Source organism: Euleptes europaea, chromosome 12 (genome assembly GCF_029931775.1).
Source record: "Euleptes europaea isolate rEulEur1 chromosome 12, rEulEur1.hap1, whole genome shotgun sequence".
Classification (NCBI taxonomy): Eukaryota; Metazoa; Chordata; class Lepidosauria; order Squamata; family Sphaerodactylidae; genus Euleptes; species Euleptes europaea.
The window spans coordinates 19,807,454-19,831,149 of NC_079323.1; the positions used below are offsets into that span (position 1 = coordinate 19,807,454).

At 44.5% G+C, this 23,696-nt stretch overlaps 1 protein-coding gene across 1 annotated transcript in view; it reads right to left on the reverse strand.

Moving 5' to 3' along the window:
• The window catches only part of ARHGAP20 (Rho GTPase activating protein 20), a 112,782-nt gene that overhangs the window by 13,799 nt on the left and 75,287 nt on the right, over nucleotides 1–23,696 (reverse strand). Inside the window, exons 4-9 of the mRNA XM_056858388.1 lie at nucleotides 19,435–19,584; nucleotides 16,452–16,493; nucleotides 15,863–15,947; nucleotides 14,029–14,106; nucleotides 8,892–8,958; nucleotides 2,917–3,105 (exon numbers count right to left, since the gene is read on the reverse strand). Coding sequence (XP_056714366.1) covers nucleotides 2,917–3,105; nucleotides 8,892–8,958; nucleotides 14,029–14,106; nucleotides 15,863–15,947; nucleotides 16,452–16,493; nucleotides 19,435–19,584 — 611 coding nt within the window. The remainder of the gene's footprint in view (nucleotides 1–2,916; nucleotides 3,106–8,891; nucleotides 8,959–14,028; nucleotides 14,107–15,862; nucleotides 15,948–16,451; nucleotides 16,494–19,434; nucleotides 19,585–23,696) is intronic.

The window sequence follows — 23,696 nt, forward strand, 5'->3', positions numbered from 1 at the left end:
GCCAACATGCTCTTGGCATTGGATTGGGACTACAGCAAATATCCCCATGTACTCTTACTTCAGTATTCTATTGAATTCAGCAGGACTTCCTTCTGACTAAACAGGCATAGGATCATCCTCCCAATCAAACAGCGTATTCATCTATATGTCATACTAAAAAACACATTCTCTTCTCTTCATGTCATAATCTATTAAGAAATACCTTGAATACTCAGAAGAAAATATAATGTTTGCTAATTTAGCAATTTCGGAGTCTTTTCTACCAAAGTCTTTTAAAAAAATAAAAATAATGTTTGAGTATTTCTGCAAGTTACGAAGGTTTGGCAAGAGCAGTTGACTACACTCTGTTGCCTTGTAACAGATGGTTACATAAATACTTGGATGCCAGACAGTCCATGGTAATAAAATATACCGCATGAAATGGTAGCAGCATCAATACAAAAGGTCTTGCTGAGAAACAAACACTATGGACATTTAAGTGTCTATCAATGTGTAGAAAAACGGCCTTCTAAGAGACAAGGTGTCTTTGACATCAGGGGGTTTGAGTGTTTTCTTGTAGCCAAGGTTGAAACTTGGCTAGTTGACTTTGACCAAACAAGTGTAGCTAGAGAGTGTCTGCGCAGCAAAGTGTTCCTGTTTTGGAACCCTCTGGAATGCTAAATCTTAACAAAAGCTCTATCATGCTGAATTCTGGGAAAGCCTGAACTGCTCTCCTGGGGTATCTCAGCAGGAGGGAATGATTCCACATCCATTTAGTTTTAGCAGTGCTGCAGTATTGAGTGTTCCCAGAACCATCACTGGGCATACGCCACAGATTTTAATTACTGTGGTTTCCAAAGAGAAAGCTGAGAATTCTTTATTATATCTTAAATTTCCTCACAAGTGATAATCTCTAGAGTTCACTGTGGTAAAATTTTAAAAGTTAAGATTCTAAAGTATCTAGTCCTCATGGTTTCAAAGAAAATATTGAAAATGCAAGTATGCAATACATCCTGAGCAACATAAGAAAGGCCCTACTGGATCAGACCAAGGCCCATCAAGTCCAGCAGTCTGTTCACACAGTGGCCAACTAGGTGCCTCTAGGAAGCCCACAAACAATGCTTCATATTGTGGCACCATGGAGGTTCTGTAGTCACATAACTGTTCTGAGAAGGCATACCTGAAAAATGCAAGACAACCTATATTTTTCAAATACTTGGCAGGTATTGTTTTCTTAGAGATCATGGAAAAGGTGAGATAGATGGTATGTTTTATATAAAGAGTAGATTTGGAATGCTGAGACTGCAACCATCTTCACAAGTAAACATACAGGGCTCAAAAATGGGTCTAAGTTCTGAGGCATGGATAACTCCACTTCCTGAATTACAGAATTTGGGTTAGTGAAGGTGGTGATGGAAAGTACAGTCAAGTCGCAGCCGACTAACAGCAACCTTGTGGGGTTTTCAAGGCAAGAGACAAACAGAGATGGTTGGCTACTGCCTGCCTCTGCGTAGCAACCCTGGGCTTCATTGGTGGTCTCCCATCCAAGTGATAACCAGGGCTGACCCTGCTTAGTTTCTGAAATCTGATGACAGCCTGTGTGGTGTAGTGGTTAAGAGTGGTGGTTTGGAGAGGTGGACTCTGATCTGGAGAACCGGGTTTGATTTGTTTCCCCACTCCTCCACATGAAGCCAGCTGGGTGACCTTGGGCTAGTCACAGCTCTTAGAGCTCTCTCAGCCCCACCTACCTCACAGGGTGTCTGCCTACCCTGCTTTAGAAATAGCAAACTATGAAGCAAGGAGGAAAGGCTGGAGGAGAGGATGGGCTCTACTGTGGGGAAGAGTAGAAAGAGACCCTATGCTCCCAGCTCAGCCATGCTTATTAGAAATGCAGAAGAATGTACCATCAAGTTGCACCTGACTCATGGCGACCCCCCCAACCACAAGATGTTCAAGGCAAGAGAGGATCAGAGGTGGTTTGCTACTGCCTTCCTCGGCATAGCAACCCCAGTCTTCCTTGGTTGTCTCCCATCCCAGTGCTGGCTGTGGCTTAGCTCCCAAGCCCACGAGCTCAGTCCAAAATGGGATATTGGGGCTGCCAACTGGGATAGTTGGGCTGTACTACTTCAAAACGAAGCTGAAGGCTGACATCCCATTTTGAGCTCTGGGCCTTTGCGACATATGATTCCCTGAATCACCAGCAAAGCCCCTGCTTTGCAAGAAGAAGGTTTCAATTCCTGGCATCTCTAATTAAAGGGTCTCCAGCAGCAGATGTTGGGAAAGACCTGCCTCCGACCCTGAAAGGCTGCTCTCGGTCAGAGTTGACAATACCAAACGAGAAAAACCAGTGGTCAGGTTCAGCAAAAGGCAGCTTCAGGTATACACGAGAGACATACATGGTGTTCCTTGCCTTACAACTCAAGAGGGGAAGAATTACCTGAAGACAGCCACTTCGAAATCCGCTGTGTTTCAGACGCCAAGCCTAACCTTCTGGCCTTTGCTCCCCCCACCCCTTTCCTTTTCGTCTTCAAAGAGCCATTCACGCCAGGCTCTCAAGTTGAGACTTTATGAAAACCAACGGACTAGTGTACAACTGGGCCCCATGCCTTCCGCCCTTGCTACCAGGAAAAGGGGGCCTTGGTACCGCGGGTTCAAACAAAAGCTCTAGTGATTCACGAGTAACAGACTATATAATAGAAAAATGCAGCTATTTCCCTTGCCGGCTTAGGCATGTTTGTATCTTAAGCCTTGTCCTAATAAGAAAATAATTCCTATACGCCCCCCGTCCATGTTCTCCCTATGCCCCCCGCATACGTAAACTGTCGAACTCAGTCTCTCTTCTCTGGTGGGCTCTCCTGTGCCCCTTGGCTGGTTTCAACACAGAGTTAATCCGCCAGTTGCTCTCGGAAGGAAGTTTATGTGAGGGGAGAGACTCACCGTTCAGCTGAGGGCCCGAGGCCAGGCGGCTTGGCTTGAGTATGAACTGGCACTGGAGCTCCCGGGGCAGCTGCTCGATCAGGAAAGCCCCCTGGAGGTCCGGCGGGCAGGCACAGTCCTTTGATCCCTGAGCCTGAGGCAAAGTGTCTCGAATGTGGCTCATTTTAATCCCAAAAGGATATTCGTGTCCTGCCCGGGAGAGAAAGAGGAAGAGGATTTCATCTGTGCTCAGGGCAACACCAGAGCACTTCCTAGGGATGTCGCAACGATCTTCGTTCTCTGAAAACCTCAGAAGGAATGTATTCATCCCTCTTGACCAAGCCTGCGCTTGCTCAGTCAGCTTCCAGTTGTATCCTGCACCCCTTTTCTTCCAATAAACCTCTCTTAACTTTTCTTCCTAAAAACGTAACTCGCTGTTTCAGTTTATTTAACCTTTTCCCTCAGCCTCTCCCTCATCTGATGGCAGTATATAAACTCTTAGCAAAGAGGAGCAGACCAGTAACATAAATCTGCAGTGGTCCATGCATATTGAAGGTATTCTGCCTACTGTTATAAAATTGTGCTACCTTCCTTCAGTTTCAGAGAGAAAGGTTGGCGTCGCAGCCATGGGCACCCTACCCCTTGGGGGAGACGGGGAGGAGCAGGGCACAGCCCCAAGGAATGGAGCAGCCCAGTAGCAGAGCCGAGGGCGCAGCCATTTAGGTCTGCAGGAGAAATGGAGGAGCAGTAGGGTTGCCAATCTCCAGGTGGAGCCTCAAGTTATCCCAGCATTACCACTGATCTCCAGACTGCATAAACCCATTCCCTTGGAGCTTCAGAGGGTCAGGTTTATGACACCACATCTTTGCTGAGCTCCCTCCCCAGGACTTGGATAGCCAACCTAGAGCCTGGGTGGAAGCAGGTGAAGGTGATGATGAGTGAAACTGGCTGGGCTACAGGACCACTGTTAACCTCTAGCAACGGCCACTGAAAGTGAGCTCAGCAATTCAAATGAAACCTCTCCATTTTTCACAGGTTGCCTTGTCTTTGCCAATGCCGATAAGAATGATGGCACATCTCCAGTGGGCCTTGAGGTTTCAGTTGGACTATAAATGAAGTAAATAAATAAATACTTTGGAAGATGCAAATTAGGGTGAAGACAGATTTTATCTCCCCTCTAAGAACAAGTACAGATTTTCCTGCCGCAGGGCTTCTCCATACCCTCTACCGTCTCCATTTCCATGGTGGATTTGGGCTACTCTCCTGCACTAGGGATGCCTTTGCTTTAAAAACCTAACAAAACAAAACAAAAAAATTCTTCCCCAGGTACCTGGCATATTTATCCATTCTAATATTTTATTTGGCATCTTTTAAAAGTCACGGAGCCCCGTGGCGCAGAGTGGCAAGCTGCAGTACTGCAGTCAAAAGCTCTGCTCACGACCTGAGTTCGATCCCAACGGAAGTCGGTTTCAGGTAGCCGGCTCAAGGTTGACTCAGCCTTCCATCCTTCCGAGGTCGGTAAAATGAGTACCCAGCTTGCTGGGGGTAAAGGGAAGATGACTGGGGAAGGCACTGGCAAACCACTCGTAAACAAAGTCTGCCTAGGAAACGTCGGGATGTGACGTCACCCCATGGGTCAGGAATGACCTGGTGCTTCCACAGGGGACTACCTTTACCTACATAAAAACAAAGGGGAAACCCATCTAGAAACACAGCTCTGCACAATGGAATGGGGGAGGTGGCTTCACAATTATTTATTTAGAACTTTTAAATACCGTTTTTTTATTTAGGAAGAGCCTTCAAGGCAACTCACCAAAAGAATAATAGGATCATAACATTTTATAAAAAACAGCATAAAAGACTAACATAAATTACCTTAATAAAATACAAGCCCATTAATAAAAACAGACCAGAAGCAGTAAAAGAAAGTCAACAATCAAAAGGCTGGAATAATTTTTTTTTTTTTAACCTCAGCACCCCAGAGAATGCAGTTCTGGATTACTTGGACCTTTGCAGCAAAACATTTCCTGTATTACTGCAAATTTGCATGCCCTGTATGCAGCTGCTTTATTATGTTAATCTCAGCATCAAATCTAACTGTCTGGTGAACCTATGGCTCAACCACGTTTTAGATCACAGCAAATACGGACAGGTCAAAATCAAGGCATTTTGCAACCTTGAAAGGATGAGGCGGTATTAGAACCAACAAACAAACTCAAGCATGCTCTCTCTTGGGTCAAAATAATCTATATAGTCCCCCTCTCCGTCTCTGTGAAATACTGCAAAGCATTAATCATCCAACATTGATTTGGACGCAGTGGAGCCAGAAATCTGGTTGTGGGCGTAATGGCAGTCGGGGAACAAAGCTGAAGCAGCAAGGGCCGCAATTTGCCTTCTGTGCAACTCCCAGAGAAAATCAAATGGAGATTGAAAGAGGGACGAGAGGCAGGCAGCCTTGATTTAAGAACTGGGGAGAGTATCGAGAATACTATCAAGGTAGCGCCTGATACAATTTCAGCAAGAGAAAATTATCTTCCGGGCTTGCAGAAGGAGACACTCTGTGAACGAAAATTCTTTCCCATCTGCTTTCAAAATGGTAGCTACAAAAATGGGGAGTGTGGGTCACTCTGTGGGAGAGCACCTGCTTGGCATAAGAACCCTGATGCATCAAGCCAGCGGTCCATCTAGTCCAGCATCCTGTTTCAGACAGCAGCCAACCAGTTGCCCTAAAGCTCCCCGTAAACAGGCAACGGAAGCTGAGGCCTTCCCCTGATGCTGCCTGCCAGCAGTGTTATTCAGAGGTTTGCTGCCTCTGTATATGGAGGTTCCCTTTAGTCACCATGGCTAGTATTCACTGATGGACCTCTCCTCCATGAATCTGTCTAACCCCCTCCTAAAGCCATCTATGCTTGTGGCCATCACTATATCCACTGGCAGTGAATCCCACAATTTAATCATTTATTGGGTAAAGAAGAAATTTTCTTTCATCATTCATCTGGGTGCCCCTCAGTTCTAGTAACACAAGTAAGCGAGAAAAACTTTCCCTATCAGTTTTCTAAATGATTACATGGTGACTCCCCAAACTGTAACGCTTCAACAAGGCAAGTCTCTTTTGACAGTAAAAAAGGGTTCTGCTGAGACAGAGTGCCTTACCTAGAGGGCATTTAGCAGTAATCCCTTGCCCTTTATTTGGGAACATGAAGCCAGCTGGGCGACCTTAGGCTAGTCACGGCTCTCTCAGCCCCACCTACCTCACAGGGTGTCTGTTGTGGGGAGGGGAAAGGAAGGAGATTGTAAGCCGGTTTGATTCTCCTTAAAAGGTAGAGAAAATCGGCATATAAAAACCAACTCTTCTTCTTCACTCCCCAGAGCCTCCAGTTCTAAATGGAGAAGGAGTTGGGGAAGATCTTCCTCTGACTCTGGTTGTCAGAATGTACAACACTGAGTCAAATGGCCTAGTGATCTACAAAAGGTTGTACCTTGTCCTGTGACACACACCCCTCCCATGATGCACCCATTTCATAAGAACATAAGAAAGGCCCTGCTGGATCAGACCAAGGCCCATTAAGTCCAGCAGTCTGTTCACACAGTGGCCAACCAGGTGCCTCTAGGAAGCCACAAACAAGACGACTGCAGCAGCACCATCCTGCCTGTGTTCCACCTCACCCAAAATAATAGGCATGCTCCTCTGATACTAGAGAGAATAGGTATGTAGCATGACTAGTATCTATTCTAACTAATAGCCATGAATACCCCTTCCCTCCATGAATATGTCCACTCCCCTCTTAAAGCCCTCCAAGATGGCAGCCATCACCACATCCTGGGGCAGGGAGTTCCACAATTTAACTATGCGTTGTGTGAAAAAATATCTCCTTTTATCTGTTTTGAATCTCTCACCCTCCAGCTTCAGCAGATGACCCCGTGTTCTAGTATTATGGGAGAGGGAGAAAAACTTCTCCCTATCCACTCTCTCCGAACCATGCATAATTTTATAGACCTCTATCATGTCTCCCCTTAGCCACCTTCTTTCCAAGCTCAACAGCCCTAAGTGTCTTAACCGCTCCCCATAGGACAGTTGCTCTAGTCCCCTAATCATTTTGGTTGCTCTTTTCTGCACCTTCTCAAGCTCTGTAATATCCTTTTTTAGGTGTGGTGACCAGAACTGTACACAGTATTCCAAGTATGGTCTCACCATAGATTTGTACAAGGGCAGTATGATATCAGCAGTTTAATTTTCTATTCCTCGTCTAATTATGGCCAGCATGGAATTTGCCTTTTTTACTGCAGCCGCACTGGGTTGACATCTTCATTGAGCTATCCACTACCACCCCAAGATCCCTTTCTTGGTCTGCCGCTGCCAGCATAGATCCCATCAGTGTATATGTGAAGTTGGGATTTTTTGCCCCAATATGCATCACTTTACACTTACTCACATTGAATCTCATTTGCCATTTTAATGCCCATTCTTCCAGTATGTAGAGATCCTTTTGGAGCTCTTCACAGTCCGATTTTGTTTTAACCACCCTAAATAATTTGGTGTCATCTGCAAACTTGGCTACTTCACTGTTTAACCCCAACTCCAGGTCACTGATGAACAGGTTGAAAAGAACCGGTCCTAACACAGATCCCCGAGGCACCCAACTGTTCACATCCCGCCATTGGGAGAACTGACCATTGATTCCTACTTTCTGCTTCCTATTTTTCAGCCAGCTCTCAATCCATAAGAGGACTTGTCCTCTTATCCCATGACTATGAAGCTTGCTTAGCACTTAGCAGTCTTTGGTGGGGGACTTTGTCAAAAGCTTTTTGGAAATCCAAATACACAATATCCACAGGCTCATTCCTGTCCACATGCTTATTGACGCTTTCAAAAAACTCTAATAGGTTAGTGAGACAGGACCTACTTTTACAGAAGCCATGTTGGGTTTTGCCCAGCAGACCTTGCCCTTCTATATGCTTGACAAAATATGCTTGATCAAAGCGGTACAGTCACTGCAGCGCAACAAAGAAAAACACAAGCGAGGGCAGGGGCAAGCAGGGGTAGGGAAACAACATTTCTATTTTTTTCCTGTACGTCTGATGTCCTTTTAAATGAAAGGATGTTTATTCTATAGAATTAAACTAACGTCTTTTTCACTGCACTATTCCAACAGCACTGGAACCCGACCGAGGTGTTTGGTGGCGGTTGCCTTACAACCCTGGAATTCCCTTCTTGTAGAAGTACCTCAGATTCTGAGCCTGAACACTTCTCCGCCTGACTTGTAAAATCTCCTCCTTTGGGCTGGTTTTCAAGAGCCAGGATTAAGCAGGTGTGAAGGAAATGTAATTTAATAGGGCATTTTGTTCTTATGCAAGTTTTTCCCCTCTTTTTAATCATCGTCACCTCCCTGAAGGCCTTGGGAAGGAGCAGGATAGAAAATGAACTGGCTAGACAAATAAATGTAAAATATATTTCTATAAACTTTTTTAAAAAATCCTTATGGTGCAGAGATAAAAAGAGACGGAAGCCCATGTGCTGTTATTCTGTAATTACCGTTGAGTAATTAGAGATGAAATCATTACTTCACTTTTGCTTACTGTACCAGGTTGTTCAGCAGAAGATTTAGTTACCGCTTTTCTTGTTGGGAACAGAACATTTCCATGGATGGGAGGAGATCTGCCTGTGGAGCGTGGCTTTCTCAACTCCTCCCTTCTGCTACAGCCTTTCAACTGCAGTGGGAGGGAGGAGGGAGAAAGTTGTGTTTCACGAGTGGAAATCCATCTGTCCATGGAAACACTTTGGTGGATCCAAGCCACTGTCTATAAAACTGAACGGCTCGCTACTTAAAAACAACAACAACACAGCCATTAGGAAAAGATCCTGGTAGATGAAGGAATTATCTTACCCAAACATGTACAAAAACTAAACACTATTTGTTTTAATGGCTGTATTATGTTACTGAAAGAGGTCGGTTGATTGTATCATAATAAAGAGGAAAAGCTTAAAGCGTTCTTACCAATGAGAGGATAGGGTGCATCTTCTTTCCCCGAATTCACCCACAGCTGGTAGTCCTTTTCAGAGCCCTTTAAAAATACAATCCCACAGTTATTAGAATGAGTAGGAAATGGAGGTTTTAAAAATTGTACGTCACAACTTGCGCTCTGAACACAGGTGTCACAGATCTCACTAGAGAGCAGGGCACATGGAGCACAACACCCAAACATGGAAATTATCTGGCATATCCTTTGCCAATTGTGGCCTGGTACAGCCAACTACCAAGCTCAGAACTGTCTGCAGGCATTCTGCAGGTGGCAGAATGTTATACAAAATATTGGTCTAGCACAAGACTGCGCGCAACCAAGGTATTGCTAAATCAATAACGAACACGGCTGAATTGCAGCTGATGCTTCTGTACATGGAACTCCACAGATTCTAGCGACAGGGTGAGAACAGAGAAGAAAGGGAGGGGAAGAAAGATGTTCTGATGCATTTTTTGCTTCTTTTTTTTAAAAAAACATTCTGTTTCCTTTCATTTCTTTCCTTTGCAGTAATTTAGGCATCCGGGTGGAAGATAAGCCGGAAAGCCTGTTATGTAACGAGATCTCCGCATAACCAAAAAATCTGATACACGAGAGACTTCTCCCAAACAGACGTTGAGGCCTTCACCATCTGGCATGGCAACAGCAGTCAGATGATGCAAGAATGCATGCAGTTCTGAAAATATCTCTACTGGCCAGGGAAGGAACATGCCAACCACTGGCAGCTTGCTAGTTGAACCCGGCTGCCAATCCTGCCTCCCTCTCCGCCTCCTATACTTTTCAACACAGTAGGGGGTGTGTGTGAGGGGAGACCAAGGCCTTAGCATCCTTTCCTTGGTTTTTAACACACACACCCTGTGACTTCCCACTTTTTCTCAAGGGCCATTTATGCGTGGGAGGTTTTGCCTTAGATTTGCCGCTCTGTAGATGCAAATTTCCCCCATCCGAAATCTCAAAACTCTGCAAGGGGGCTTATTTTTAGTTTTGAGAATTCAGACGGGGAAAATGTGCATCTAGAGAGCGACAAATCCAAGGCAAAACCTCCCATGCGTAAATGGCCAAGGGCAAAAGACAGCTGGGAAATGCAAAGACCTTTCATTTTTGTCTCTGTCCCGCTTTTACAGGAGTGCACACAGGACAGAAAGAGGCCGTGTGGTTTTCTGTACTGCCTAGCGGGGTACACTTTGGGGTACTCTTCTGTTTTATTCCCCCATTGGTAAAAGCAGCTGCTTACCAAGTACCTGAATTCGCAATTGTGATCTTGCTGCTTGTCTGATACGTGGATAAAACAAGGAATGTCACATGACATGGTCTGGGGCCAGTTTCAGTCACCCAGCATCACACAACAGCAATGTAATACAAATGATTTAACAGCTAAATTGTGGAACTCCCTGCCCCGGATGTGGTGATGGTTGCCAACTTGGAAGGCTTTAAGAGGGGAGTGGATATATTCATGGAGGAGAGGGGTATTCATGGCTATTAGTAAAAATGGATACTAGTCATGAGGCATACCTCTTCTCTCCAGTACCAGAGGAGCATGCTTTGGAACACAGGCAGGACAATGCTGCTGCAGCCGTCTTGTTTGTGGACTTCCTAGAGGCACCTGGTTGGCCACTGTGTGAGCAGACAGCTGGACTTGATGGACCTTGGTCTGATCCAGCATGGCCTTTCTTATGTTCTTATTTCTTCAGAAGAACTAGCGCTGTAGTTAATGAGCATTGAGCTAGGCTGAGGAATGGGGTTCATAATCCCGTCCAGCCAATAAATGAACCTGGGCCACTTGCTCGGACTAACCTACCTCACAGGATTGTTGTGGAGATAAAATTGGGGGCATTCTAAAATTCTATACCATGCTGTGAAATAAATCTTAATGGCAGAAAACCACTGTATAACGTTAACAGAGGCAATCAGTGGGGAAAGGTGCTAGATGCTTCAAACCGTTATATGATGCCAAGACACATCACTGTCTCAAGAATGCCCTTCCTGATTTATGTGTGAAATGTATAAGGAACACAAGGGCCCCGCTGAAAATGGCATTACAGTGTATACACTTCCCCGCAACAATAGAAAAAGCCACTGTCATAATACTGGGGAGGAAGAAAGGAAACATACCGTTTGCAGTAGCCCTGTATTTCCTGGTTCCCTTCATGCACCTGTCCAGCACCATGGGAGCCACCTCTGTGTGGTATGATCCCCCAGGCAAAAGGGTGTGAGCATGCATAGTGCAGTCATGGGTGGGGGGTGCTGTGTATTAGTGGCTGACAGAGGCAAGTTTTGGCTGTAGTGCCAACAGCTCTGAAGAGTCATGAAGGAGATGCCCTGTGATTGACAGGAACAGCACTTTATGGGCTCAGATTAGAACCACTGCTAAGCTAACAAGCAGGCAGGAGAGGGAAAATAAAGATGGTCTGGAGAATTGCCCGGTACTGCACAGCAAGATGCCAGGAGAGAATGCAGCTGAAGGGTATGAAAAAGATACTTCCCCTTCTATCCCCCCATGTATCTATATATAAAGCTATTTCACTTTCAATTTCTTGATGTCAAGTGTAACAGCAGGGCTCAGATGAGCCTGTTTGTCTGGCAATATTAAGATTTTAAGGGGCTGACTAATCTGTCTTAAAAGCGAATGCTGCCTCTGAATTTGCCTGGAAGCCGGAACTCCATCAGGCACACTGTGCTGCCCCATTTGTACAAGTCACTACCAGCAGATCCTACTTGTATTTCCTTGAGATGGTCATCATGACTAATGCTTATACTGTTTCTCATAAAATGGGCTTGTGAGCTTGTCCCAGCCTGTCTGATCTAAGGCAGATGCATCTTGCCTAGGAAAGCCTACTTTCAGCTAATCTGTGTACTGATCCACTGAATTACTGCAGCCAGGCAGTATATATTGTGTTGACTCTGAAAATGCCATACTCATAATATTTTTGACAAAACAAAAAATGGAGGAGCAGGTCCTCAAAACAAACTAGGGGGAAAGCAAGATGAATAAGGACTCCCCCCCAAAAAAATACATGCACTGCTAAATGAAATCGTAAAAGTAGTGTCAGAATCTATACAATCAGTGTCACACATAAAACAAACGATGAAACCTGGCACGGTATACTCATTTCAGAACTTCCCCAAATTTAGATCTTTCCTCAGTACAGTCCCAATCAATTGTGTGCATGTAAAGTGCCATCAGGTTGCAGCCAACATATGGCGACCCCATAGGGTTTTCAAGGCAAGAGACTTCCAGAGGTGGTTTGCCATTGCCTGCCTTTGGAGAGCAACTCTGCACTTCCTTGTTGGTCTCCCATCCAAGTGCTAACCAGGGCTGACCCTGCTTAGCTTCCAAGATGTGACAGGATTAGGCTAACCTAGACTATCCAAGTCAGGGCTCCAATCAATTACAGGGAGTAAATTACTGCTGAAAGCAACCAAATAATGATCAATATCAAAATCTGAGTTAGATGGGAAGCTCCTGGAAAAAATAAGTCCCAACAACTGTATTGCTGGACTTGACTGGATCATCAAAGATCCAACTGCTGGCTTGGATCAGGTGGTAAATCTCCACTAACAGAAGGGATTCCTATCAGCAGGACAGGACTTCCTTGCCTTCCCCTGCCCAAAGTGGTCCCTGAAATGTTGACCCAAGAACAGCATGAGGGGAAAGACAAAGGTCCGACGGGGAAGGGGGGAAACTGGTGAAAACTGCACTTCCTTCCATTAGCAGAATTTCCCCACAGAATCCAACCTATTAATATCCAAAACAAAACTCAGCTATCACAAAAGTCAGACATGTCTGAATCCCGGATGAAATCCTATGGCACCACTCAGGGAGGCCGTCAGTTCCTGACTCTTACACTAGCCTTTCTTGGAATACATAATACAAGTTCAAAATACTTCCCCCCCCCCTATGCCAGGTTTCCTTTCTGATGAAATAACATCCCATTTAGGCAAAGATGGGGCTACAAGTGTCCAGAGAGGACTTTCTGTTGGAGCAGGTAGTTTCTAGTGGACAAAGGAGACCATGAAGGAGAAGGCATTATGGAAGCGGTAGGAGACGGCATGCTGATAAGCCTTAAGGGCAGACATCCCTCTAGCCAACAGACATGAGGCGGCCACTGTGTGGATATGCAAATCTGCACAACAGGGTCAGCCACAGCTGCCGTCCCAGGCCACTGGTAGGATTGCCAGGCCTCCTGCTATGGCTGGAGGCCTCCTGCCAATCACTGCTGGCCTCTGTGCTGACACATCACTTGCGGGAACAACTGGCCTTGGCAACCCTACAGGCCAGGGCTGGAGGGGCTGGTGGCTGAAGAAAGCCATCTTTGGAGGTGATGTGGCAGACAACTCCTTTGCCACTGGAAGGAGCAGGGGGAGGGAGGTTCAGAGACATCCCCTCTGACCATGGTTCCCCTTGTAAATGTCCACAGAGCTCCAATGTGCATCACTACAGCAGTATCTACAATTGCATACCTGGTCTGCCATGACCTGGATAGCCCAGGCTAGCCTGATCTCGTCAGATCTTAGAAGCAGGGTCAGCCCTGGCTAGTATTTGGATGGGAGACCTCCAAGGAATACCAGGGTTGTGACGTGGAGGCAGGCAATGGCAAACCACCTCTGAATGTCTCTTGCCTTGAAAACCCCACCAGGGGTTGCCAAAGGTCAGATGTGACTAGACGCCAAAAAAATTGTGGTCCAGCTTCTATTGTTACAAGCCAAGAGCAAGCAAGGAATCACTGGAGGAGAGGAGCAATTTGGACATCCCAACCTCCCCAAAATCTCCCCCTCCATGATTCTATAAGAAGGGCTCAAGCTGTGTCACCCCCTGTTTTCCCTGTTCAACTGACTCTTAACATTCCAGCTAGAACATTTTCAGTCCTCATTAGGGTAGGGTTTCCCCCCACTTTGGGTCAATTTACAAAGTCTTATTGTTCTACATAACTGGAAAACCACCTTAAGTACGAAGCAAGCCTTACTTTGTCTGTGGGCCCAATTTGTGATTCCCCCATCAACCACATGGGGCCCAACAGTTTTGGTATTAGTTGTAGTGATAGCTACACCTTTAGCTACAATCCTTCTGAGAAGCTCAATGTAATGTACATTTTTTAAAAAGTCATCATATCTCACATTAATTCCCAGCTGCTGCAGGGCCATGAGGATCACGTCGTTCGCTGTATCCATGTTGGTTACAGTTAGTGTTTTTGACTTTTGGGGAGGGGAGGAGGAAAGACAGAAGAGAACGTGAACATCGAAATAACAGCATCTGAAAAGCAGCAAAAACCTCATGATAACTGGAATTTTACAGGAGAGTATTAACTAAAAACTTCAGTTAGAACTTGGACGTAGCATTTAATTCCTAGCTGATAAAAGCAACATGGTGTTTGTAATCTGATCCCGCCTCCCAGAAATCAGAAATACGTTTTCCGGTACTTTAAATGACCTCTGACCAACATTGAGAAGAGGATCAGGATGGGAGAATCAAATTCAGAGCTCAACTGCAACATCTTAAGTCTCCAGAGCATGCTGCCTGTCTCCACCCTGCACATTTTTTCACATCAGTTTTTAAACTGAGCCCAGAACTTCCAGGTCACCCAACACCCCACCCCCACCCCAACATTATCCAAAATATTTTATTTATTTAGTTTGCTTTACAGACTGCCTTGTGAGACCAAAGAGTCACTAAGGCGGCTTACAAAATATTCAATGAAACACAATACAAACTCAAAGTAACATAAAAAAACTGAAAATATCATATTAAATTATTTTTAACGGTATTCACAATTTTACAATATCCACAACGTCCCTCTGCCTGAGCCACCACAAACAGTAAGCTGCCAAGGAAACTGAAGCAAATGGCATCTATTTTTGCCCAAGGATATAGCTGAATGATCGCAACATAAAAAATTAACATTTTCTCAAAGTAATGACATCTGGCACTCAGGAGTAGGTCAGCACATTTGCATAAGGCTTGCCTCTGGCGAGAATATAATAAAGTGATTTGTGTTGCCTCCCCTGCCCCTCCCCCTCCCCCAATCTCTGGCCCTAACCCTTTCATAAAATGAAACAATTCCCTCAGATCTCCAGCTGCTCTAGCAGAACAAGAAGTGGAGCTTCATAGAAAGTATTTAGATTTTTTAGGAAGCTTCCATCTGCTGCTGTTGGGCCTTGTCAGTGATATTTCTAGCGCAACTGAATTTCACTCCCAGCTGATCCATCCGTCCTACCCCCCACCACGAGACTCTGGTCAAGAGGTTCTGAGCTACCGCACAATTTCCTTGCATGACAGATGCAGCTTCCCGGACATGACCAAATTTGAGTCGGTCAGTACTACTTTTGGTTTATCAGAAATCCATCAGTCCTGATGGTTAGCTTTTTCTTTTTGTGCATGTGTGTTAAGTGCTGTCAAGTCGCTTCCGACTCATGGCAACCCTATGAATCAATGTCCTCCAAAACATCCTATCTTTAACAGCCTTGCAAACTGAGGGACGTGGCTTCCTTTATCGAGTCAATCCATCTCTTGTTGGGTCTTCCTCTTTTCCTGCTGCCCTCAACTTTTCCTAGCATGACTGTCTTTTCTAGTGACTTTTTTTTTTAAGGATTACAAAAGTTCAGGGAAGACACATCTCACAAACAGCTATTGGCTACAGCAGCCATGGAACTTCCTAGTACAAAGGCAGCTCAACTCCAAATACCAAATGCTGGGGAAAACCACTGTGAGGGGAGGGCCCTTGATCTCAAGCTCTGCTTATAGATATCCCAGAGGTATCGGCTGGCCACTGTTGGAAACATAGGGTTGCCATCCTTCAGGTACTAGCTGGAGATCTCCTGCAAGTACAACTCATCTCTAGCCAATAGAGATCAATTCACCTGGAAAATTTTTGCACTGCTCTTGCCTAAGAACAGGAACAATTGTTATGTTCTGACATCCTCCTTTCTCAATCAGAAGCTGGAGGAAACTTACATATGCACAGTTTCCAAGATCTTTTGCAATGATCTTCAAGGGAATGCTTTTGGGATAGTCTTTTGCCTTCTCTTCTTTGATTCGGCTGTCAAAATAAACAGAAATGGAGCCGGTTTTAAAATGCCCCCAAGTTGTTGCAATTATACAGCAAATTCCAAATAATAAAAAAGTGCAAGTACAAAAAATAGTTCACTATCTGCTGGCAGGAGAATGATCCATGTGGGCTTCTTCCATGGCAGAAGTGGTTACAGTTTAGAGGGCCCCTTAAAAATTCTTTCTACAAAGCATCCATTGTACACAAAAGACGCTGAATAGCTGGGTTTTATTGTGCAAGCTAAACTCTTACTCAATCAAGTTTGGATCTGACTCCATTATCCCAGCCCTATTCCAGTCCTTCTAATTCAGAGTTATAAATCTTAAAGTGATGTGACTTTTCGAAATCCCAAATTAACCAAACTTTCACGCAAGAAAGCATAGGAAATTCTGGACAGAAATCCATAATAAAGAACTGGGCTAGATGCAGATCAGAGAGACGAGGCTTGATATTGCCTGTATTTCTATCATAGGTAATACAGCAGAACAGAAGTACCTTTGAATGGAAGTGAGCCACTTCTCTTTCTGCTCGGTGGAACTGAAACATTAAAAACAAGGTTCACATAGTAGTAATGCAGCATACCAACATTATCTATACGTCCGCTGGCAAGTAAACACTAGCTTTGGGTAATATTTTAGAACACTTGCTATGGCTGGGAAGAGGTAAACGCATGCAGTATCAAATTAGAATATGGGTTTTGCAGAAAAACCTTTTTTTTTTTACCAATCTATCCCCCAGATAAACACGCCAAAAGAAAAAAGAAAAAAGAGGTAAGTGCAGAATGCAATTTTTTTTAAAAATCACTAACTTTGGTTTCAAAAAGGTAGCCATGTTAGTCTGCAGTGCCAAAGGAAAACAGATATCAAGCGGCACCATTAAGCCTAACTAAGGCAAACCACACTTATGCTGGAACATCCTTGAGTTAGTTAGTCTAAGTGATGCCACTCGACAGCTTTGGGGCCTATGAGCTCTTGATACAGTTGCTTGAAAGAAACCTATCCAGCCACTGAGTCAGCACTGCTGAGAATATTTATGAATATTCCAGTTGCTCGGAGGTTTAAGCATCTGCAACCTGACAAGGCCAAAGGACATTTAGTGCTATGTGCAGATAGCAGTTTAGCAGGAACAAGATTAAGCAGTACCTTGGACTATGTATGTTACTGTTGCATGTGCATGGGAGTAGTATGTAAGTGGTGTATCTGAGATGTAATATGTATTATACATGGGAGGGGGAATACTATGAATGGGCGAGAATGAAGGCTACTGCATACAAACAAACCAAAAAACAACACCACCTCTATGCATTTTAGTGGCTCTCAACTGGTTAAAAGTACCCTGGTTAAAACTTGCACATTACCCACGAGCACAATATACAAAGGAGAGACCAGCAAAGTGCACACTTCAAGGTTGCACTGCATTGCCCAAATTCATGAAAATTTCAGCACTGACATAATTTAGAACTGGGTTGCCCCCTAAATTGAAAACCAACTAAGAAAGCTGGGATAGGCTGAGACTGGCCGCTGAACTTCATCAATGGTTATGACCTTTGCAAAAAAACAAATGCCATCAAATGCTGCATCTCTTTCCTTTGTATAGCTTTACCTTTCAGAAAGAGTTTCAGACTCCACTAGATTCAAAAGGGATATTTAGGAAAGTGTCAGTGGCTCTCACAGTGTGCGCTTTGTAAATGTTTGGATGTTCTTTTTAAATTTCTTTGCTAACCAGATTCTTGTGTAATTAAATACTCCAGAACAACACTTGTAAATTTCTTCTCAAGCCCTCTTTTACCTCCCACAGTGAATAGCTTCTGCCCACATAACATCAAAAATGCCATCCCATTTATAAGTCAGATTGCTTCAGAATTAACAAAAGGAAGGCGGGCACGTGCATCTATTAAACAATTATTGTTCACTGACACAGGAGCTCAGATAAAAGCAGGGGTAAGCTATTGCCATACAACCCGCTTACCCTAATGCTGTCATGCTGAGCTCAATGGCATTCCTAAATGGATTGTGGCTTGCACCCTAGACGTTTAAAACCTTTTCAATCAAATGTATTTGGCAAAAAATAAAAGAAACATGAGAATCAGCCAGCACAGAATAATTGTCACCCAGGAGTTGGATCCCACCTACATTTCTAAATGGAAGGGGTAATTTTTGCTCCCCCCCCTTCTGTGGTAGCCCAAAACAGCCCCTGAAATGCAGCTCCTGAGAGAGGGGGAACCTGCTTAGAGAGGGGAAGTGGGTCTTCTCTGGGACAGAGGGATTTCCTTAACACCTGCTGAAATCTAAGTGGGATCCAAGCCCAGGTGTGGTCATGCAGAAATTAAATGATTATATTGTATTTTGTATTAAGATATTCAGTATCCAGGAAGATCATCTCATTATCCTGCCAAATAATCTTGGCAAAACGACTGCCTTTCATGATGTATGTGACCCTCCTGTCCCAATGTAAAGGTAAAAATGTGACAACTGGGTATCTTTTTCTCTACCCTATGATACCACAGGGTAATATTAGCAGTATCTTGACTGGCCCTCTAGAAGCCTTCAACACAATGAATGAGTAGATAGCTACAAATATTCACTCTGTGAAAACTCATGGTTTCTGTTTTCAAATAAATGTTTGCTATATTTTAATTTACATCATTTTGCATCAAGAAAAACATAACGTTTTTCAAAGATTTGATAAGAAAAATAATAACTTTTTATTTTTTTGGTGCACACTGCACCAGTTTAGTGATAACATAATTTTATTTGCTCAAAATGTTTATAAAGCACTGTCATTTAAACAGTAGGCACAGATCCCACGGTGTTCTTGGGGCACACTAACAGGGCAATCCTAAACAGCGTTACATCCTTCGAGGTCCACTGAAGTAAATGGATTTAGAAGGGGATAACTGCTTAAGATGGAACTGTAAGACTCGTGCTGTTTTAACAGCAAATCTTCTCCCCAAGAAATTATAGTTTTTGTTATGGCAGCTAGGCATCTCCTGCACAGAATGATCACAGAACTGTCACGAAATTACAAGCTGGTAGAAAAATACTTTGTGAGAAGCCATGACTTCTATGCTGGTATGAAAGAGAAGCATACGTGCAGTATACATCGGCCCAAAGATCCCTGAGAAAGAAGCAATAGCATGAATATTTCTATTCTAACTACCACATATTGTCAGGATGTTGGGGGTACAATTTAGTATTGCATATACATGTGAGGAAATACTCTGAAAACTTCCATGAAGAAATCAAGCCAGTGGGCTATCTAGGCTGTAAAGGATTAGAAACAGAACTCGACCACTTCTGGTTTCCAGGCCCTGACTTAATTCGTGCTACTTAAGGAACAAACCTGCCCCCCTTTGAAGTCAATAGAAAAACTCTCTTTGGTTTTAAGGGACAGAGAGTGCACCCCAAGTCACTGTTGAAATCTGTCTCAGTCGGAGAGATGCATCAAAGGGGCAACCCATATAAAGAGCATCTTGTACCTGAAGTTAGCGACACAGTTGGTGGTGGGCCATCCTAGAACGAAGGACTTCTCAGGGTTAGTACTGCCCTCACAGACCTCCTCCATGCAAGAGGCTATCCATATTTCACAGAGACGAGCCTGGCTCTTCAGCTTGAAGTGCAACTGGGACCTGAAATGAAGAAGGATGTTAAAAGCGGTACCACTGATCAGGGCTGCAATTTAAGAACAACAGCAGACAGAAGAGGAAACTTCAAAGAGGAAGTGTAGGCGATTACGAAAATGGAAAGGAAGATCACCTTCAATCCACAGCAAGAAGGTGTATGCCCTTATCAATACATACACTTCCCCAAACCCAACTTCCTTCTGAAGGTGAAGCTTTATGAAGAAATATTTCTTGTCTTCTCCCTGTCATGAGTGGGAATGGGGGAGGAGGAACGTGAGCCTGACTTAGGGTTTCCAGGTCCCTGTTTGCCACCGGCAGGAGGTTTTTGGGGCAGAGCCTGAGGCGGGCGGGGTTTGGGGAGGGAAGGGCCTTCAATGCCATAGAGTCCAATTGACAAACGGTCATTTTCTCTGGGTGAACTGATCTCTATCGGCTGGAGATCTGTTGTAATAGCAGGAGATCTCCACCTAGATCCTAGAGGTTGGCAACCCTAGCCTGACTTGATCCCGGTCTCACCTCAGCTGAATTCCTGAAAGCCAAGTAAGGACTGAACACTCTCTTGGGGACACAGACAATGCAATGCCTCTTTCTTCAGAACCAGAATACAAATGAAGACCACATCCAGCTATTTAGCCATCCAGTATGAAAGCCCTTGACCATCAAGGATTTTAAAGGACTGACCTACATTCATGATGCTCAGTTCTTCCAAAGCCTTTAGCATATATTCCCTTCCCAGCTGTGACTAGATGCTTTGCCACATAGAAGGTCTGGCACCAAACCAAAAAACCCACAGATGTGAATATTGCCCTGGGTGCAGCTCGCTGGGAACTTTCTCAATTGAAATGGGAGTTGGAAATTGAACAAGATCATAACTTCTCCTATTACACAGTTCCTATGAGTTTCATTTGGGCTTGGCTCAGGCATTCCAGGAAGTTTGTGCCTCCTGCCCCACCATACTTCTGCATTCATCACCCCATCTCCTGCTCTTGGTTTAGGACTTGCAAGTCAAAATGGACACCCAGTGGTTCTCAGAAAAATGTGGCAGAAGAGAAGCCTAGCCCTACATCACAACAAAGCTGGTGTTGACTAGCACACCCTGCTATCCCCCCATCTGCTGTGCGTATGGGGGAAACAGACTCAGAGAGGGCACATTGGAATTGGAGGCACTGAAAATGCACATCTTATTCCCCAGCTCCTCTAAACTGAAACATAAAATGGTACCCAATCTCTGATGCGAGTCAAGAAATTTAAGCCACAAGCAGAAACAAAATGAGCTAGATGTTAGTTGAGACGCCATGGGATCTTTAAGTCAACTGATTAGTACATTAGAGTCATCCTGTTTTATCTTTGCCTGGCTATTCTCCTCCTCCTTTTACAAGGCCAGGAGTAGCTGATGCCCCCTTAGCAACTAAAAAAGGAGACGGAGTAAGCATGGGTTAATCTCCTCTTAGAGGCAGCAAAACTGGGAGATTTACCTTTGGTAGACACAGGAAAAGCCCTGGCCTAAATGTACAGGTTTCACATTCCAACTGGGTGGTGATGGAAAGTGGTAAAAGAGACTCTCCCTTGTGGTTCTTTCTAGTTCTTTTACCTCTGAAAAAGTACCTCCTTCTCACCCCCCCTTTTTTTCCTGCTCTGCAAAGCCCCGTCTGTTTGGGAGTGGCTGCTGCAGAGTTTCTCACCTGATAAGCGGATTACTACTTGGGAAGCTCTTGGCTAAAAGTAGGTCAGCTTAAGAAAGGGAATCTTACTAGGCAACTAATTCAGGTTCTGATCCAGGTCCTGAATGTTTTCCTGAAGTGCAGGAAATTGAGATTGGGAAAATAGCATAGTGGGGGAAGCTTGAACCCACCTCCTGACACACTACAGCCTTGATCCGAATCTGAGCCCTCTACACTTGCTTTTAAAAGGAAGAACATGTAATGTATTTAGTTGGGGCAAGGACAATGCTGAACTATTGAACTGCTGAACTGTTGAACTCAGCTGTGATGAATTGTGTTGACCTGGAGGCTCTGCTCCAGGCTCTGTCGTCTGTTTCTCCTATTGGATGATGGACTTTGGCCGTCCAACCATGGACTGGGGGGTGCTGGCTCCGGGTGGTTGGGAACTGTATATAAGCTGGGGTCTTCCCTGTTAACTGAATAAAGCGATTGCTGTTGGAACTCTTGTCTCCAGCCTTGTGTGTAACCTATGCACACATAATAGTACACACACAAACACACACACACACTCGGGAGCTCATTCACAGAACCCCCAGTGGTCTTATCTGTTCTGTCCCTAAAGCTCCCAGGGGAAAAAAACAGTGATGGCTAATGGCATCCAAGCAAGGGAAAACACCAGCAATTGAACTTCTTACTGTGATTTTTGCACTGGAAATGTCTCTGGAAAAATTCCTGGCCTAACACCACAGATCTAGCACACTTGGTTCCCTGAGACAATCCATCAATATGGTGAACAGTTCAACAAAACAGGGATTTTTTCCCAGATGCAGCTTCTCCTCTCATACAACTGCAGTAATAAGAAAGGTCGTATGCTGATGAATTCTTACTGCTATAGGATTATTAGAAAGGAATCATATTCCACAGAAAATCTGGCCTGGACATCAGGTAGACTGAGGGCGAAAACGCACGGTCGCTTTCGCCTCCTTTATTCCCTGTTTCAGCCAGGATTCAGCCCAGATCGAACGCATGCGTTTTGCCAAATGTGTGTTCAATCCTGGCTGAATCCTGGCTGAAACGGAATAAACAAGGCTAAAGCGACGATGCGTTTTCGCCCTTATGTTAATGAGTAGGCCCCCTCCATATAAGTCATCACATCTTAAGATATCACATGTAATAAGTGCTGCTCAATTTTATTTCTCCCTCTAGACCAGTTCTGCTTTATTCCCCACCATAACTTTTCATTACTCTGGATGCTTTAAAGTTCTAACAGTATGCCGTGTGCTTTGAAAATAGCTTCCTCAAAAACACTGTATAACTTCCATCTCTCTTGATCTTGCAGTGAAATCTTTCTTAACCTCTTGTCAGTTTTTTTTTTAAGGCTGCTAACCATTGTTCTAACAGTGCCTTTAACAGCTACTGGAAAAGCAGAATTTGGTAGGTGAAGCTTTTCAAGACATGGAAAAGGCATGGTGATGGGAAAAACTTTGCTCCATTACAGGCGGGTACTAAAGGCACGAGGAGAGCCCTACTACAAAGAAGTTATAACAAGCTGACAACGCATTGCCTAGTTACATAAAAAAAGAAAAAAGAAATTCAGCAGCTCATTGCAAATTTCACTAAACAATAAAGACAAACACTCTCCTTAAGTAAAAACTCTTCAACGAAAATTCCCTGAATCAAGAGCTGTCCATTATAATAATGCATTCAGTACAAACCTACTTGTGCCATGAACCAGCCCCCAGCAAAATCTGAATTAAGAATCCATACCTCACATCTGAGAAGATAAATCCTTCTATCTCTAGCTTTTGTTAACCGCTTCGCAAGGGGGGGAAAAAACATAGCTTACTTTTAAACTGTGTCCAGTTTGAACGAACATGGCTGAAATTCCTACGGAAGCAGAATAAGTACTTTGGGTCTTCCAGCGGCCTTTGTCCATGGCCTCACACGACCCCGTCTCAGTTGCCTCCTTCCCCTTCCTCCCTTCTGTTCTATTCAACTGGCGCCCATCCCCATGGTTATGTAAGTGGGGAGACGTCTCAAATCACTACGCTGTGCCTCTCCCTTCTCGACTCTTGCACTGTTATCAGCTTCTTCCAGACAGCAGCTGCTTACCCCTTGACATCATTCTCATTCTTGACCCTTTTCTCCTAGGTCTGCTCAGTATGGCAGTTTTTGCTACTTTCCTTAGTGTGAGGTGTGTTGGTTGCAAGGCACGCAAGTTATGTCCGAAGTAAATGTGGGGACCGGCGTAACGGCTGCTGATGTCACAGAAGTATCGATGTCTCCCTTAAGCTGGGGAAAGCAATGCTATTTACTTTACCCGGTTCCTAAGAGGAAGGGACATGCGGGTTTTCTCACAGACAAAGTTTCAGGTTCCAATAATACACGGTCCGCTTTCATTTCCCTCTCCGCGTTCAGTTTGCAACTCTGCAACTTTAGGTACACACTGACTAAGCA